Consider the following 18,654-nt stretch of genomic DNA (forward strand, 5'->3'; position numbering starts at 1 on the left):
TGTGTCTGTCCTAGTAAGGCCACTTCAGCCATACTGTTCCTGTTTCCTAATATCCGGCACATACTTTCAGACCATAACCGGTACAGACATCTCCATAATCATACGTCCGTTGCTGGGGATTCAAATGCATTAAACATTTCATAAATCATCGCTGACTAACAATCAGCAGATTTGGTTTGTTTTTGTATTAAGGAGCATCTAATCCCCTTCCTAACTCTGAGTTCACGCCAGTAACTCAAAAACACACATTTTACTTTCCCGAGTTCACATTTTTTGCTAAGTAATCGTTTTGTTTCTGATAATTCTATTTGTCACGTGTAATCGGGGTTACGAGAACAGAAATCTGAACATTAAGCAAAACAACAAGAAATAGTTGATTGAGATCTTGGGTAAATTTGGGTTTCTGTATGACAGAGGAGGTCATGTGAAGGGCGAGTGCCTGCTCTGGATACTCAATCCTAGGATGGAAGGAAGGATTTTAATTTCTCTTGGAAGCGTCTGATTTTCTGGAAACACAGCGGTTTGTCAGCTACCTGTAACAAGGTCACCAGGCCCGTCCATGGTGGGTATTAGAAGAGTCGTGTGTCTGATAAGTTACATTTTGTAAAATTATTTTAAGGCCATATAGAAGTACAGCAGAGACAAAGCACATTTAATCAATTCACTTTCTGCGAATGTCAAAAACCATAAGATTCTGCGTGTTTATTTTACAACACAGAATAAATTGTGGAAAAACAAAAACAATGGATAGTGTTCTACCACAAAGCATGAAATTTCTTTATACTGTAGATTACTATAATCAGACCCAGACTGCTAAATGCGTAGCGTTTTTAACACCATCCCAGAAAACGTGATGAAGAAACAAGTTATTTTTCTATACCGAATAATAATACTGTGGACCACACTCAAACGCACAATAAACACGGACCAAGAAGCTCCACTCACTATTCCTTACTTCCAGCACGTAAACGTGTATTTACTAGCAGAATAAGCACCGGAAAGTCATCTGCCAGTTTCCAATGGAGGCCACCACTAAGCATTACGGCTGGAGAACTGACACGTCCAGTCCATGGAACTACCAATCCATTTCAGACCTTTCGCTCTAAACAAAAGCAAATAGTAATGTCTGCTTTCGGATGTTGGACCAGGACCAAATCCTCTGAGTTTTTGTCTTTTTGTACATATTATTTCATCCTGTCAATTCCAAAGGTAGCTCTCGACCACACAAAATCTCCCACTGCCTCGCAAGAAGAGAGATCAGCTTCTCACGGCAATCTGCACTTGGAATGAAGATATCCAAATGAACCTCCCTGTTCCCGCCACACACGTTCTGCGTAACTGGGGGTGCACAGGACTCCCCAAAGTGGTCCACGGATAAAGTGTATGTCAGATCTTGGATGGGAACATCATCAAACACAAACGTAAGTGTCTGTGGGTAAGTCTGATAGCCCAATAACACTCTATCCAAATCTCTAATTCTCCATCCATCTATCAGCTGGTACTTGTCTCTCTTTGGAGGCTCTTTGGCAAATTCGGGAAGAGGGTAGCTAATGTAGTCTTCGTTAAACAAAAATAGGTCAGAGTTGGTAAGGATAAGTGTTTTTGGTTGAAGTAAAACATCCTGGGTACCTCCGTCGACAGTAATGACCTGGAAAGCCAAAACGTACAGCAAAATGTTCAGCGACTGGAGCTTTGCAGAACTCTCAGATTTTTCTTTTACTATAAAAGTGAGGTCCCCGATTTCTTCTTCATTTGGATAAATGAACTTTACTCTGCTGGAGTGAATAAGTTCATAATTGTCAATTTTTCCTGAAAGAAATATATAATATCATAAATAACTGTAATTTACAAAATGCTGTTTTCACAAACTGGGCAACTGCCTTGACATCTCTGTCCATGCGCGCAGATATCGGAAGAGCATAATGGCGCGTTCGCTTAACTGCAGGTCTGCGTTCAGCTGAGCAGAAGCCTAATAGAGCGGTGCAAGCAAAGGACAGGGGACACATCACGTGGAACAAGCATTTTAGGGCTGGCCGTTCCCGTATGTTTCTCTCTGTAGCCACATTAAGATAAGTGGTATTCATTTTTCCAGAACCCATACATGGGTCCAAATTAATAAAAGCTTCATCAAAAGCACAGACTGAGCACACAGCTAGCTAGAAATGTGCGTAATATATCGAGGAAGACGGCACCAGCAGGTTACCAGGAAGGGCTGTAAACATTTGTAGCAGGACCCGCTTTTCACGATGTTCTCTGTATGTAACTGATGCCTGGGAGAAGGATAGCAACGAGCCGTTACCTGTATTCTTATTCCCAAATTCAGAGTAGAAATCTTTCTCCAGGGGTTCTGGAGACGGCGTCCGAGCCATCAGTGACAGGGCAGACATGAGATGCTGTATAAAGGTATGGGTACTGTAACTGTCTCTTGTCACACAGGTGACCACGTGACTTGCAGAAGGCCCTGCAAGAAGATCAACAATTACGGAAGTTGCCAGTATTCGTTATTGGGAGGAAATTATGAAGAAATGAGTTGAAAGTCTGGGTTTGGATTTAGATTACATTTGCATATTGCGGGTGCATTCATTTTCATTTTTTATAGTATTTGTTGTTAAAACTGCTACCTGTTAACCGGAAATATTGATCAAAGAGCCCAATGTTCACAGAAAGCAGATCACTAAATCTAATGACAAGACAGCGGGAAAGATGGCAGGATCCAGGGGTCTTGCGCTCATTCCAAGAATCTACAAATCAAATGAAACACAAATCTAAACAGACACTGAGGGTGAGCTGCATCGGGTAAAACGCACACTTCTTCAAAATTACTACAGATCTAAGGTTAGCAAAGACTGCATTTAAACTTATACCCGTACCCGATACCCTGGCAGGGGCGACGGGCATTAGCAAGAATTTCTCATATTACAAAAAAGAATTCTACAATTTTCGGCCGCTCACCCAGCTCTGAATCGACAAACAGAAAGTAAGTGGCTTCTGATGACAGTAACACGCAAGATGTGGCTTCCACGTCAGGTTCCTTGTAAAATATCACAGACGACCACATGAAGAACCTCAGCTCCTCACTGTCTGCCTGGAAAATAAATAAGAAAAGTTTGCATTATGCCAGAAAAAAAGGACTTTCACCCAAAACATGAATATGCAGTACTTCTTCATAAGCGAAATATGTGATGGGGGGGGGGCCAGAGGCATCCCAGATATATAAGCAGGCGGAAAGGGGTCCCAAGGCATTCCAGGTGTCTGGCTTCAGACACAAACAAACCCACTTTTGACATAAATGTAGACGTAAAGGTATATAATGGAGGAATTCTGGTGATTTGTGTGCTGGAAAGCGGAAAGAAGCAACCCGATGAGCAAGTTCTGCTGCCCTTTACCATTTATAGGGCCGTCACGTAACTCCTAGTGAGCGGGGGTGTCGTACCTCAGAAACGCTGCCACGGAAAAGGTCTAGGATATCCTTTCCATTCATTTTGGAAATAACGTTCAAGGGGGTGGGTGACGGCAGATGAGAGGCGAGCGGATTCTCTTCACATAACTTCTGAATCACACATTGCGAAGGATGAGAGGCTGACGCTTCCCGTGGGCAGCGATCACTGTGGAGCGGGAGACAGAAGCGGCGCTTAGTGTTTTGCATCAGAACTTTGGGGACATATTTTCATTATCTCAATATTTCCCAGGGAAGTTTTACCAGACCTTACCGAGTTGTCTGTAGCTGGATCTTTTCACAGACAGTCTCACAGGGTCTGAAAATGAATATGTCCTTTACGCATTGAAGGGAAGTCCTCAGAAGTTTGTATAAGGTTAAAAAATGTAATTTGTCATCGGGCAAAACAAAGAAAGCAGTGACATCTCTGTAACCCATCAGGAGCTGAAGAACATTTCCATCCAGGTCTTGAAGATGTAATGTAACGGAGGGAAGCGGGATCTTCTTCACGTAGAAAGGGTTTCCTGGAACGTCATGCGTCTTGCATTCTCCAGACAGTAAATCGAAGTCAGCTTCCAGTAGGATGAGATTTTTCGGCGTGAGAAATACCCACGTTGGCAGGAGTTCTGTGCCACTTTGCTCCTGAATTGTTGAAGTGAAAACATCCTCCTGCTGATCTCTATAAAACAGACGGACAGGGAAACAGCCTTTCACCTCCCCGCCGTCCAAAGCCATGTTGTGTTCAGCAGTGAGACGCTGAACTAATTCCTCCGAACTCTGATTGTTGCAGAACGACAAGCGTTCTAAAGAGCTGCTGCTTTCGGGGCAGCGAGCGCACAGCGATTCAGACAACTCCTGCAGACTTTGAGCATTTGCTAGAACAAATATACAATCTTCTCCATTCCTCACCCTCATGGTTAGACAGATTTTAGGCAACAGGAATCCAAACCCTGCTAAATCCCTGTAGGAAAGGTAAAAAGCCAGCCTCAGCAGAGAGAAATTAGCCAGGTAATTAGCCTCTGCTCCTTGTAGAGGAAACTCAAAAAACACGATCAAGCTATCTGTCAATACAAGGCATGAAGCAAACGCTTTGCGAGATTTGCCCCTCTGCAGCTGAACAGAGAAGGCCCAGTGTAACTGAGTAATGCCCACACCATGGTCTGTATTTTTTAAAGGGAAACAGGACTGATTTCCGTCCTCATCCTTCTGATTTTCTTTATGGCGCCCCATTTCAAAATAACCGTTCTCTGGCCCCGACGAGCTTGCGTTTCCCTTATCGTGAGCAGCATCGGATGAGGACTGTCCCAGCACATGTGCTATAGACGCAGAAAGGTACGAGAGCAATTCCTGCTGCTGGCTACTATACGGAATACACGGTGGGGCATCCGCCGCGGGAACCGCCATTTCGTCTTCTCTTTAATTCAGGCCACATGCAAAAAGACGCAGAAATAAAATAAGCAGAGAAACATTTCAAATACCCACGTTTTTAGCCAAAAAGACACGGATAACAGAAAAAGATAAGAAAAGCATCTTGAGGGAAGCACCTGACAGACAGAAAAGAGTAACTCTATAGGACGATTTCATTCTATAAATACAGAATTGCGTGCGTGAAGCACAGCATTTCATTAGGTAAAATCAAACTTACCTAAGCAGACAAACACCGCTTTTGCCACCCGGAGATGTGTTTAGCTATAATAAAATATGATCATTTAGATTATTGTTTTCGATCATAAAATGGGTTGTGTAATTTACAAAACACAAGTAAGAGGCATGCGGTCTCACACGGAACGGGACCTCTGAAACTAACCTTATTACCACTAAAACGCAGACTTGGCAACAGAAGAGCAATTACAGTTAGTTTTTTCTTTACTTTCAGCTTTGGAGTGAGAGCATCGAAATATACCGGCAATTGATATTAGCGGCCATTTACCTCCCTGTGTCCGTTAGCGTCCTGCAGACCACCTTCGTCTCTTTCTTGGTAGAGTTTGTGAGGACTTGTTGTCCGATTGCTGGATGTGGAATTGCTGCCGATTCTCACCGTGTCGGTAACTAGACCAGTGAAATATAAAAATACATGTTTTTGCCGGCATATTTCAAAGGACAGTAAAGCCTAAATGTATGCTTTACATTAAAAGGGAGGTTAATACATATAAAACTTTTATAACTGTACAAAACACTACATATTTGTAAATTAATTGCTCGATGTACAGTTGGCGGGCTGTGTTAGGAAGACCCGGCTGCCCCAGAAACATTTATATTGACCATGAGATTTTCATTATTCAAAGTGAAGGAAATCCCTGGCTAAATGGACTTTGGTACATCTGAGACCATCCTCCAGCAATACACCCAGGGCTTAATTCACTGATCTCACTGCTTACGCTCTTCATGTCTCATTTCAAAAGCCAAATTATGGTGTGTTTGCCTTCTGTAACCTACTTAACGGTCACCCTCTTGTCTGGTGAACATGACTGGTGTGGCAGCTTTTTAGGGAAGAGAGATGAGTTCACAGGACAGAAAAGTCAATTAAGGTTTTGCCCAACTTGCTCTCATTGGACGCTAAAGCCACCACTGACGTGAATAAGCAACCACTGACGTGAATAAGCCACCAATGACGTGAATAAGCCACCAATGACGTGAATAAGCCACCAATGACGTGAATAAGCCACCACCGACGTGTAGGCGACAAGTCGCCTCTGGTTACAGGTGTCCATTGCAAATAGTGTAAACGTTAGCATGTCAGCCTGATTTTTCACAGAATCATATTTAAGGCAGTACCAGGGCAGCTAGATGGAACCTCATACATATCTCGGTGCACACGGAGCCGACGTGACAGATGAAAGCACGTTTTTTTAATTTCTCCCTGTGACAGAATCCCCAGGTAGATGGACTCACGATAAGCTGAAGATACTGACAGGAGCCAATTAGTCTCGTACAGGATTACCTCGGGTGCAGCTAACAGGTCGTGGTAAAGAGGGAGCGGAAACATTGTCAGGAAACGTACAGCCGGAGTTGGCTTTGGTGAGTTGGGAATCCTCGCTCATCTGACAAACAGCAGCATTAAGAATGAGAGAAGCAGAAATGGTGAAATCTTCCTGACATTTCTACAACATAGGCTACTGTCCAAAACAAAAGTGGGGGACAGAACAGGATCGTCAGTAGGGTTCACACAGCAACCAAACACAGGGATAATAAGAACAACAGCGCTTTTATTACATTTGTAACAATATTAAATAAAAATACGATGAAATGACAGAAAACAGTGACCGTTATGTAAGAAGGATCGTCGATGAATCGTGGGTGAACAGCTGTTTCTATAAAATATATACATGGATGTGCCAAACCCTTATCACCCTGTAGAATGGAAAGTTACACAGAATGATGATGCGTTAACCCTGCGGTAACTGGAGGCAAATGCACGGCCCTGTCACAGACTGAACATTTTAGGTTTTATAGATCAAGAGACAGGTTGAATATCGAGATCCACAACACCCAACGTCTGACTTCTCCTTTCTTCCCAAGCCGTGGTGCGGGTTACATGGTTTAGTAACATTTCCGTTCACAATCAGCTCAGCGCGTGAATGTTATTTACGAGAGCCTAAATCAGGGACGTGATGTACATTTTATGGGCAGCTCCTCATCTCTATTTCTGGAACATGGCGTTTGGCTGCATTTCTACCACGTATTTAAAGAGCTCTTCAAAACCTACAGGATGCCGTCCATAAAACAGCTTTTACCAGCAATATTTCTTTACGCTAACTGGCAATGCTTGCCTGGATTGCTGCTTTAACATTTTAATTCATTCTTTTAAAATTTGTTACTGGAGGAGAAAAAACAAAACAAACAAACCAAAACTTCAATAATCGCAGATTAAAAATCTTTATGGGAAAAAAAAACAAAAAACCTTAATCACAACAAGCTATAGCTATAGCAATTTGAATATATTTACAAACAGGATACAAATCTATATCTTTTTTAAAAGTCAAGTGTTAATAGCGGGCAGCATCATTTCCAGAGCAACCGTAAACCCACAGTAATGGCAGCCTCTAGAAACAATGATACAAGGCTATGGCAGGCCGCGAAAATGGCCAAACCACCGCTATCTGCCTTCAATTTTGCTGCTTCTACGTTCATGGATTTGACGTTCTGCTGACTGAAGGAAACTTCTCTGATGGAGGAAACTATTTAAACCATTTGCAGCTTGAGCTTTGTTGCTCCCGCAGCACCGCGGTCCAGCGGCACTAACGTTTTAATGGCTCCCTTTGTTACGTTAAGGTCCGCAGGAGAACATGCTTTGGAATTGTCACGTCCCGTGAAAAAGAGTTTTGGTCCTGCTTGCCTATGAAGACGTCAGAAATGGTCAGCCATGTCCACACACATGACTGGCCAATCAGAAGCTGGAAGGACCCCTTACTACATCTTACTGGCTTCCTGATGTCCCTACAACAATGGAAAGAGGTTGAATTGAGCCCTTTGTTCTAAACAGCTGGGTTTTAAACTGGAAGAACCCTAGAAATCTACCTCCAGGATCAGACTTCGGTCACTTCCAAAGTACTAAATAGCTGATTATACAGTCATTTTAACAGGAATGTGGCCCAGAGTCTGTGATTAGGGGGCAATTGATGGAGACCTGACGGAGCGTCCGTTGTTTTGAGTAAAACTGGAGAACGTTTAAAGACAACTTGCTCTGGATTTTCAGTGATCCAAAGATGACAAACCTTGAGTGAGTATAATTTACAGACTTCCCTCAAATGCTTATAGTGGATAACCTGAGCTGTATTATTATCAAAAAGCCGCACTCCAGCTCTAAACAGACAGAACACAAAGAAACCGATGGCAGGGGACTGGATGTTTTTAGTTTCCTCATATCACTATGTGAAAACACATCTAAAACAAGTGGAATGGGCTTTTTAGAGCAGACAGGGGCATACATTTAAATACAATCCACAGACTGGTCTCCAAACATGATGCAGAACTCCCAGATTAGTGGTTCATACCTTTTTATTGGGATGGTGGAATTGGTTTCTCGTTTCCTTTGCTTTCTGAATAGCTTTCAGCACTTCCACAGTATCCAGCTCTTTTTCAGTGGTTTTTGTGTTATCCAGACAGACCTGTATAATAAAGATTTCTCCAGATTACAATACACACGCTCTCTTTTAATTGAGTCAACAGAAACTGGGCCAATTATGTGCCGAACATGAAATAATTAGCAGGAACAAAGCAATCGATTAACGCTAGTCTTTTTTTCATATGCTTTTGGGTAATCGCTATAAGATCACTTGTAAGTGACATGTTTAGGTCCCTGCCATGGATTGTAACTAATAAGCAGTCAGGTTGTAAGAATTAAATGTTTTTTGGTTGGTTTTTACCTCGGATGACCCCTCTGCCACTTATCGGGTTATCATCAAATGTCAATACAAGGTCTGAGATAAAACAAAGTAAACTAAGACCAAGCAATCCACAGGAAAAGCTCGCTTTATATTGGACACCATTTTGGTCATCTCACCTCAGCTGCTCGCTCTCCAAACTGGGCAAGAACTTTGGTTCTATAGTCCGGTATAATGACCAGGGGATTGTGACTTATGTTGATGTTTTCCAAGCATGGAAGATGTCCAATATGTCTTATTTCTTCAAGCTGGTAAAATGAACATAGCAGTTAGTGATCTTGCGTGTTCGCCAGGCATCCAGACATCCGAGTGTAAATGAAATGGGGTTTCGTTTTAGAGTGTTGTTTTGAGCCCACATTTAAACCTATTCAGGGTGCCCGTAACCCATAAGAAATTAGAGTTTTTGCTTTCAACAATTGAAAAAAGTTGGTCCTAAAGTGACAGCATTTGTACATGTTTGTTCATCCACATAGCAGCTGTAGCTGGTTATATGTGAGTAAGCACTTTTATTAATGCTATAAATGCAAATACAGAAAAGCAACAGAATACCTGCGCAACTTTATTGTAACTGACATCCAGATTAACCAGCGAATATAACTTGTTAAGACCACCGAGACGCTCCAACAGATTTCCAGCTAAATTCAGAGTCTTAATGTTTCCAACCTTTGTGTGGACACCATCCAGATTGGAAATGTTATTATATGAAAGATCCAGGTGTATCAAGTTGAATAAATGCTGCGTAAAAAATTTAACAAAAAGGGTTATTTGATAAGAAAATCTGTCAGTTGAAAATCTGGGCGATACTCGAGCAATAATCAATTGACTGCTTGAAGGCATTTGGGGTCATAAAGCAGCAATTTATGGTCATGTTCTCACTTTTTGTTTTTAATGTTTTGCTAAAATTATAAACATAATTTCTTTTAATTAAAATAACTGAATTATTCTCGCCCAGAGAATTAAAAGAAAAAGAATATAAGAATTGCCCCCCCCGCCCAATTCGTATTCAAGTTTAGATGTTTTTGAAATAAAACATTTAATAAAAATAATTTAAACCTCAGCCTTTTTTGGCCAAGATGTATGTAGATAGAGAGAAATGAGCCCTGTCTCATCCTACTAGACAGTAAATAGCTTTTTGGATTTCCACTTTTTTATTTGTGTATTAAGAACGTATGAAATTCCCGTGCAGTGTAGCGTTTTCCCATATGATATAAATTAGAAAGTCTTTATTGCAGCTACCAAAAGGAGGATACTCTTACCTGCAGATTCCCTACTGACGAAATGATGTTATGGCTCAAGTCAAGGAATTCGACTCGTGGAATCAGTTTCTAGAACGATAACGTAACAAGTAGGTTTCTTACTATGCAAAGCAAGTACTGGAATTGATATCATTTGTGTAAGTGGATAAAAGGGCCACACGCCTTGTATTAGGTGAGATTACGTAACATTTTTTAATTGCCACTGTATTACTTTTAAGTACTCTAATTAGGAAATATTATATATAGAAGAACACAATAAAATCAGGAAGGCCAAAGCTTTACAGAACATAAAGACATGTTAAGTGTAAATATGTATACAAACCAATAAAAAATATTTCATTCTTACCACTGAATCATCAATCAAAGAGATCTGATTATGGCTCATGTCAAGAGTCGTTAAGGCTTTCCATTTCGGAACAACGGCCGTAATTGGATCCAAGGATGTGCCCTCCGGTTCCCATTGGTCAAACTCCAAAGCCTCAGGTACTAGAATGTCCTTCAGGTACAATTAGAAATTATTTTACTGTAAACGCCTTGTCAACAACTGAATGTAATATGTGATGCAGTGTATAAAGCTTCCCCACTAACAAGACTCCAAGGGGCTAAAGCCTCCACAAAGGGCTGGGAGTCAGGCCTTTAGAATTCTTTCTACATTGCACAGGCAGGGCTGGACAGGTGGATCGTGGCGGCTACTCACTAGCAGAGCGAGGCTACTCAATGCTGCACTTATGACCCTGGGGAGAGGCCAGTGCGAGAAGTCTGTTCTAATGGCAATCCATCAGGTACTTAAGAGAGAGATGTTGTTCCTTTATTTGCTGATTACGGACAAGCTGCGAGTCTCTGCTGTTAAAGAGACCGTGTTTATTCGGCTGCAGAGTGAAATAAAATGGGCTTTATTTTGAACCTTCCGTGGTCTTTCCTGCTGTGAGAGTACCCTGCAGATGCACACGCTACGACAAATATGCTAAAGGACCTGAGGCTAAGAATACAATAGATTGAAAGCTCTCAAGAGCAGAGCCTCCTTTCTTTCTGTGGCAGTACTACGCCATTTGTGGAATTTGTTTGCATTACAGGTAAATGTAATAGGAGACACCACAGTAAGATCTCACCTACTTCTTAAAACATAACTACAGGTGAGCAAAATTCTCTCTCACCTAGCACATGTATCCATACATATCTGAATTTTCCATTTGTGATCTTGCCTAATGACTGCTAATAAATAACGCCACACAGTTGTTTCTGCTCTGTTTCTGATCTAGCCCCTGCTTCCCATCCCTCTGTAGCCGGCACACATATTCTTTGTGTTTTTTCTGAACAGAAATATGTTGATGAGGTTTACTTTGTTCTGCCTCCACGGGTGACCAAGGATAAAGCCCACTTGTTCTGTACTGGCTAAAGGCCATGAGAAATTATCTAATCAATTCACATGCCCAAGGTAATATGCTACAATTGCACAAGCCAGTTAGAGAGAACATAAAGGTGTCAACACTGAGAATTAAGGTATAAAGCCTCTGGTTTGTTTCAATTCTTTAAGTTTGTACCTTCATTGACTCTGCTGAAAACTGAACAGTCATTGTTGCCAAAGTGTTCTTGCAAGAGTTCAGTCCTGTGATATTCCTTGCATTACAGTGACTGACCTATAAAACATGATGCCAACATGAACTTCTTACTTCAAACATGCATGTCGCTTCATTTTTGACAGTTATTTTACAAAAATACAATGTATTTTTCTGTTTGGAAATTTGACATCTGATCATCCTGTGCCCATATCCTATTTGGGACACCTTTAAAGCCGGACTATTCGATTTACCCCATCAAACTGTCACCAACTTGCATCAGCAGCTGCCACGGAGGAGAGAAGGACCCCCTTTGTCAACTGCCAGCAGCAGCCGCCGCCACGACGGAAAGGGAAACCTCCATCCAGCTCCCTGCAGTCTTCCCAGTCATCGCTAGGAGAGGAAGACCTCCATCCGCCCCCCTAGTGGTGAGTAATCTGTATCCTGGCTCCTACACATATACAATGGTCATGCACAAGATGGACACCGTAATATCTGAACAGGAAGTGATGTCAGACTTTTGAACATTATGGCACCAAGTCCCGGAATTGGTGCCTTATTCACTCCCTGCCCTATAAACCCTCAGAGGGTGATCGGGCCTATGATTCATAGTGCCTATTCCTCAGTGCCCATTCTGATTACAGTCTCCAGTGTTTGACCTTGTCTTGACCTTGTTGATTCTGGCCTCGGCTCGTTTATCTTGACTTCTGGTACCCCGATGTTGGCTCGTCTTTGACTTTGTTCCAGCCCGCTCCTAGTGGTCCTACCTAGCATCAGCGTCTCCAAACCGCTTTGTCCATGACACAAAACCCATATGTTTTTGAAAGCTATTTATTTGCACTAATTTACACACTGTCATTTTATATTAAAAAGGCATTTATTATTTATATACCGTCCTGACTTTCATACATTCTTAGATCAGGTTCACCACAGCATACGGACCAGGGAAACAAAGTACAGAACAGTTTTATGTTTTGTGACCATTTTCTGCTCTCTATAATCTGTCCCATTGATTTGCATTCTCTTACCTCTATTTGACAAAGTGATTTAAATATGAACAGATCGTATGGCAGTAAGTGCTCCTGTATGTTACTTGTCCCAAAAGGCCCACTTGTACCAGTTATCTGTGGGAATGGAAAAAACATAAGAACCTGTATGTTCAACTAGGAAGCAATTAATGACTAATTCACTTTGAATAAATGAATACCAATATTCCCAACACAATCTCAGACACGTTTAGTGTATAACTGTCTAGCATCACAGCTCATGAAGACTGAAAGCCGGGGCTGCTTCTCCACCTCTACAAGGATGTTTGACAATATCATGAACCCACGTACATTTTAATATTATTGTTCATTTTCAAAGAATCTGCTCTCTAAATAAAATGAGACTGGCGTACGTGCCAATCATGAAATAACATGCATATTTTTTTCTCTCTCTGAAGCCTCAGGCAATTTGCTTGATTTCCCCCACACTTAATACAACACAAAGTACCCCCTCACCCTAAAATATACTCTCTGTCCTCCGGCTACACCGCACACAGCCTTGGTGGGAACTTTTGGTGACACTGGGTGGGTCGTACAGCAACTCTGCTTTAAGTTCCACCCAGTGTGACCAACAATTCCCGCGGTGAAAAGGTTTTAACTTGTAAGCTTACCTTTAAATATTTCAGCCTACAAGTGAAATCCAGTATATGTCCCAGGTCAGTTTTGGCATCCCCATTAAGCCACGTGGGCTTGGCATATCGCAGTAGCTGTGTTACTGCATACAGTTGCAGCGGCTTCATAACAAAAACCTCACCAGCCGATAGTAACTGTTCACCTGGAAAAGAGCAAGTAAGAGAGAGAGATCTGGCCTCTATAGTCCTTGATCTTGTCTTAGATTCAGCACCCATTTGCCTATCCCATTAATGTTCGAATTCCCTCACTGAGAGGCTGTTCCACTTATATTCTACCCTCTCAGTAAAGTATTTCACATTCAGTATACATGAAAATGCTCTGTGATGTCTACCAATCATGTCATTCAGAATAGTGAAAAAACCTTTGTGCATTCGGATTTGTACGAAATTAAAATTTACAGATGTTTGGTAAGTTCAGCAATTCGTACAAAGCCACAAAATGTGGCCAGGCACCCCACGACGAAAGCAAAGTAAGAAGCTCTGATTTTTTGTCCGAAACATGTGGGTCGGCATTCACTCACACTCTCAATCGCCTCCGTCTTGGTGGAAGTTCTTGGCGGGTTATGTCGGTGGAGATGCGGACAAAGATAGCGGATTGAAGCGAAGGGAGAAGATAAAGGACAGAAGATGAAGCGGAAGTGCTCGGCAGAGAAACATTTAGAGAGAGTGAACAAGAATGAGAGCGCGAGAGAGCGAATCGTGGGCCCCCAAATTTTCAGCGGAACCGAATGGGCAAGGAAACTAAATTTGATTCCTGAGAACAAACCAAACAATTAGTTTCAAATTGTTTTTGACCCATTTGCAAGTCTAATAAACACCATACCTTTATTGAACAGTTCTTCAGCAAGAAGAGCTGAAATTCCACTGATTTCCTGAACAAAAAAAACAGAAATAAGTATTAAAGCCGCACGAAGAGCGTCACTGGGGCACTGCCACTCAGCAGCACGGTGTGTGCAAGCCGGCCGCCTAACAGCTACGTGGTGCAGCCGCGAGGCGAGGTGGTAAGACCGCAATGTGTGCGTGCCGGCCGCTTTAATTTGATTAGGCGGCCTGGCTTACACACCCTGTGCTGCACAGTGAGCAGGGCCAGATGCCCCTGACCTAGGCGCCAGGACAAAATTATCAGTTGCTATGGCGACCTGGCGCCTGGGATTTGTCGAGCCCTCACAAAGTCACACTGTAATACTAATTGGGGGGGAATAACAGAGAAGCGCATGTGACTGTACCTTTTATCAATCCTAGGTGTCCTTTGGAATCAGGCTAAAGCAGACATTCTAGGCTAAGCAGGCCGTTTCCATGCTTAGTAATGTTCAGGTTTTACAGAAATATCTTTAAGACACCAGTCACTTGTTAACAGTTCTGATTCTTTATCTGGGTTTAGCGCGCAGGCAAAACAGGAAAGACTTAGACAGGCCAAGGAATAAATCACAAACTTACATAGCGGTGAAAGTGCAGAAAGTATGACAGCGATCTCGGCACTGCTGCTGGGAACTGTGCGAGGAGCGTCTGCAAATAAACCTCCAGGTCGATCTGTCGTCTTTCAACTAAACTTTTTGAGTTCTTTCCAATCATTTTCTTGGGGGGCAAGAGATTTTTAGCAACTCTGTTCTCTGAAGACAGCTGAAAGGCATACATAAAAGGCTACTAATCTACAATCAAGCAAAGAGCCATCCTCTCACCAATTCTGTTTAACGTTACATTAAAATCCGGACATAGGAAATGATGGGGGAATATTCTCAGGTCCTACCCAACGGCGTATTTGGCCGACATTTATTACCCCTAAAAGGAGGGGACAGATCAGGCTCCCAGTGCGCTCCCGTTTAATGACGGAGATCTCTGATCTACGTGCAGCATATGCATCTGAAAATCCCAGCAAATATTAAAAAAACAATATCTCATAGCATCCATTACACGGTCTTTTCACCTTTTCATGGAGATCGTAGAAGTCACTGTAGCGATGCTTTACCTTCCAGTGATAGATTCCGATATAAACCTCAATGACGTACACCTGGAAACACGTTGATACAATATATATATATATATATATATATATATATATATATATATATATATATATATATATAGACACACAAACACCTCACTGCGCATGCACGAGCCTTATTCCAGCTGCATCCTATTTCCTCTACTTTACTCCTCAGACTCTTTGCTCTCTCCCGCTCTTGGGGCGAATCATTAAATCGTGCACCGTTACTTGGTATATATTTCATAGTATAAAAATGAATAAGGACGAGTTTATAGCCAGGAAGGATCCAGAGCAACAGACCTAAACCCCCTGCGGGCACACCCGCCCCCAGAATCCCCCCGCCTCACCGTGTAATTGTCCACCAGCTCCGAGCCCACCACCCGAACCCCCCTGGGCTCCGCAGTCTCATCTCCGAGGCCAGCGAGACCATCCATGACACCAGGGACTCCCGTGACAGCTCCTAGTCCGCCATGCTTGTTTACATTTCTGCTCCGTCAATGAACTTTATTGATACGAACAGACAGACACTGGGAAACCAGCCGTTACTGGGGCCGGCGGCGAAGCATAGAGTAGTAATGGAGGCCTGGGGGAAAATGTTCTTCAAACCCAAGTGAAGTCCATGACATGACAGAGAGGGGAGCCGAGGCCAGTGCGAGCTGCCCCATGACCCACCGCCCTGCGGCATAATGTGTCGTATTCTGTAACCTATACATGTGTGTATGGAGTATATCTGTGTGTATTATGTGTGTATGTAAATACTATATTATATATATAAATACTATAGTATATCTGTGCGTATATATATATATATATATACTGCAACAACAAATCGATAATAACCGATATTCAATTATCAATTAGTTGAATCGATTTTATCGAATATAAGATGAGGGTTTTTTCAGAGAAAATGCTCTGAAAAATACCCTTCGATTAATAATCCCACCTCAAAAGGAGAAAATATCCAGTGAGCGGCTGCTGTGTGATGGAAATGCCTTGTTGGTGTCGGCGTCATCGGAGAACGGGCAGACTGGTGCGAGATGACAGAAAAGCAACAGTAACTCAAATAACCCCTGGTTACAACCAAGGTCTGCAGAATCCCATACAGTATCTCACAAGAGTACACCCCTCACATCTTTTAAAAATTTTATATATCTTTTCATGTGATAACACTGAAGAAATGACTCTCTGCTACAACGTAAAGCAGTGAGTGTACAGCCTGTATAACAGAGTAACTTTACTGTCCCCTCAAAATAACTCAACACACGGCCATTAATCTCTAACACCTCGGCAACAAAAGTGAGTACACCCCTCACATTTATGTAAATATTTCATTGTATCTTTTCATGTGATAACACTGAAGAAATTATCTCTGCTACAATGTAAGGCAGTGAGTGTACAGCCCGGATAAGAGAGTCCCCTGTCCCCTCAAAATAACTCAACAAACAGCCATTCTTTAGCAAGAAAAGTGAGTACACCCCTCAGTGGAAATGTCCAAATTGGGCCCAATTAGCCATTTCATCTCCCTGGTGTCATGTGACTTTTTAGTGTTACAAGGTCTCAGGTGTGAATGGGGAACAGGTGTGTTAAATTTGGTGTTATTGCTCTCACACTTTCTCATACTGGTCACTGGAAGTTCAACATGGCACCTAATGAAGAATTGTTGCTCTACATAAAGATGGTCGAGGCTATAAGAAGATTGCCAAGACCCTGAAACTGAGCTGCAGCACGATGGGCAAGACCATACAGCGGTTTCCCAGGACAGGTTCCACTCAGAACAGGCCTCGCCATGGTAGACCAAAGAAGTTGAGTGCACGCGCTCGGCGTCATATCCAGAGGTTGTGTTTGGGAAATAGACGTATGAGTGCTACCAGCATTGCTGCAGAAGTTGAAGGGGTGGCGGGGTCAGCCTGTCAGCGCTCAGATCATACGCTGCACACCGCATCAAATTGGTCTGCATGGCTGTCGTCCCTTCAGAGACTGGGCCGCAGGGCCGTATTCCAACGTAACGACCCCAAACACACCTCCAAGACGACCACTGCCTTGCTAAAGAAGCTGAGGGTAAAGGTGATGGACCGGCCAAGCAGGTCTCCAGACCTAAACTTATTGAGCATCTGTGGGGCATCCTCAAACGGAAGGTGGGGGAGCGCAAGGTCTCTGATATCCACCAGCTCCGTGATGTGGTCATGGAGGACTGGAAAAGGACTCCGGCGGCATCCTGTGAAGCTCTGGTGAACTCCGTGCCCAAGAGGGTTAAGACAGTGCTGGAAAATAATGGTGGCCACACAAAATATTCACACTTTGGGCCCAATTTAGGCATTTCTACTTAGGGGTGTACTCACTTTTGGTGCCAAGGTGTAGACATTAATGGCTGTGTGTTGAGTTATATTTGAGGAGGCAGTAAAGTTACTCTGTTATACAGGCTGTACACTCACTGCTTTACATTGTAGCAGAGAGTCATTTATTCAGTGTTATCACATGAAAAGATATAAAATATTTAAAAGATGTGAGGGGTGTACTTTTGTGAGATAGTGTATATGATATATATATGTGTGTGTATTATATACACAGAGATCATCCATAACATTCTGCGCACTGACAGGTTAAGGGAATAACACGGATAATCTCCTTATCATGGCTCCTGTCACGGGGGAATATATCATGCTGCGAGTGAACATTTAGTCCTCCAAGTTGTTGCTTTAGAAGCAGGAAAATGGGCAGCGTAAGGATCTGAGCGACTGACAATGACTAAATTGTGACAGCACGACGACTGGGTCAGAGCATCTCCAAAACTACAGCTCTTGTGGGGGTTTCCGGTCTGCGGCAGTTGGTATCTATCAAAAGGGGTCCAAGGAAAGAAAAGCGGTGACCGACGACTGGTCGGGCGGTCGAGGCTCATTGATGCATGCGCCTCAGCACTCGGTGACCCCGCTCTTTATATGACCTTCTGCTTCATCTCTGAGCGGCGGCTGTTCTATAACACTTCCATTTTCCAATAAAACCACTTACAGTTGGAATATCTAGCAGGGATGAAATTTCACGAACTAATTTATTGCAAACGACGCTTGGATTCACCGAGTTCAGAACAACCCATTTTTCCCCACAAATGTTTGTAAATCCAGACTGCATGGCTAGGTGCTTGATTTTATACACCTGGGGCAATGGGTCTACAAGACTTGAGACCATGGGGCAAACATTGTGTACTGTTCCTTACTACACCGAAGAATCACGTACTTTATGTGCCTGGCGTAAAGCCTTGTTTAAAGGCTGCTACAAAGGTAAAGGAACGCTCTTTTCAGTAGCGGTATGCATTCTAGGAAAAGCAGAAGTTTGAATCCTCATTTTAGATGGATGTAGAACGGA

At 42.7% G+C, this 18,654-nt stretch overlaps 1 protein-coding gene across 1 annotated transcript; it reads right to left on the reverse strand.

Annotated features, from left to right (window-relative positions):
• Positions 1–1,189: 1,189 nt before the first annotated feature.
• Positions 1,190–15,728, reverse strand: LOC149271442 (nischarin-like). The gene is made up of 21 exons (XM_089507419.1): positions 15,642–15,728; positions 15,235–15,318; positions 14,748–14,930; positions 14,134–14,182; positions 13,290–13,453; positions 12,661–12,756; positions 11,618–11,713; positions 10,423–10,572; positions 10,077–10,145; positions 9,370–9,555; positions 8,940–9,068; positions 8,431–8,544; positions 6,378–6,477; positions 5,367–5,485; positions 3,751–4,549; positions 3,691–3,718; positions 3,434–3,650; positions 2,953–3,085; positions 2,622–2,741; positions 2,300–2,461; positions 1,190–1,809 (listed from the first exon to the last, which is right to left on the reverse strand). The coding sequence occupies exons 1-21, from the start codon at positions 15,726–15,728 to the stop codon at positions 1,190–1,192; spliced, it is 3,705 nt and encodes a 1,234-aa protein (XP_089363545.1).
• Positions 15,729–18,654: the final 2,926 nt, after the last annotated feature.

This window comes from Sceloporus occidentalis, unplaced genomic scaffold, assembly GCF_023333645.1.
Source record: "Sceloporus occidentalis isolate IW3139 unplaced genomic scaffold, rSceOcc1.0.p SCAF_514, whole genome shotgun sequence".
NCBI classification, from domain to species: domain Eukaryota; kingdom Metazoa; phylum Chordata; class Lepidosauria; order Squamata; family Phrynosomatidae; genus Sceloporus; species Sceloporus occidentalis.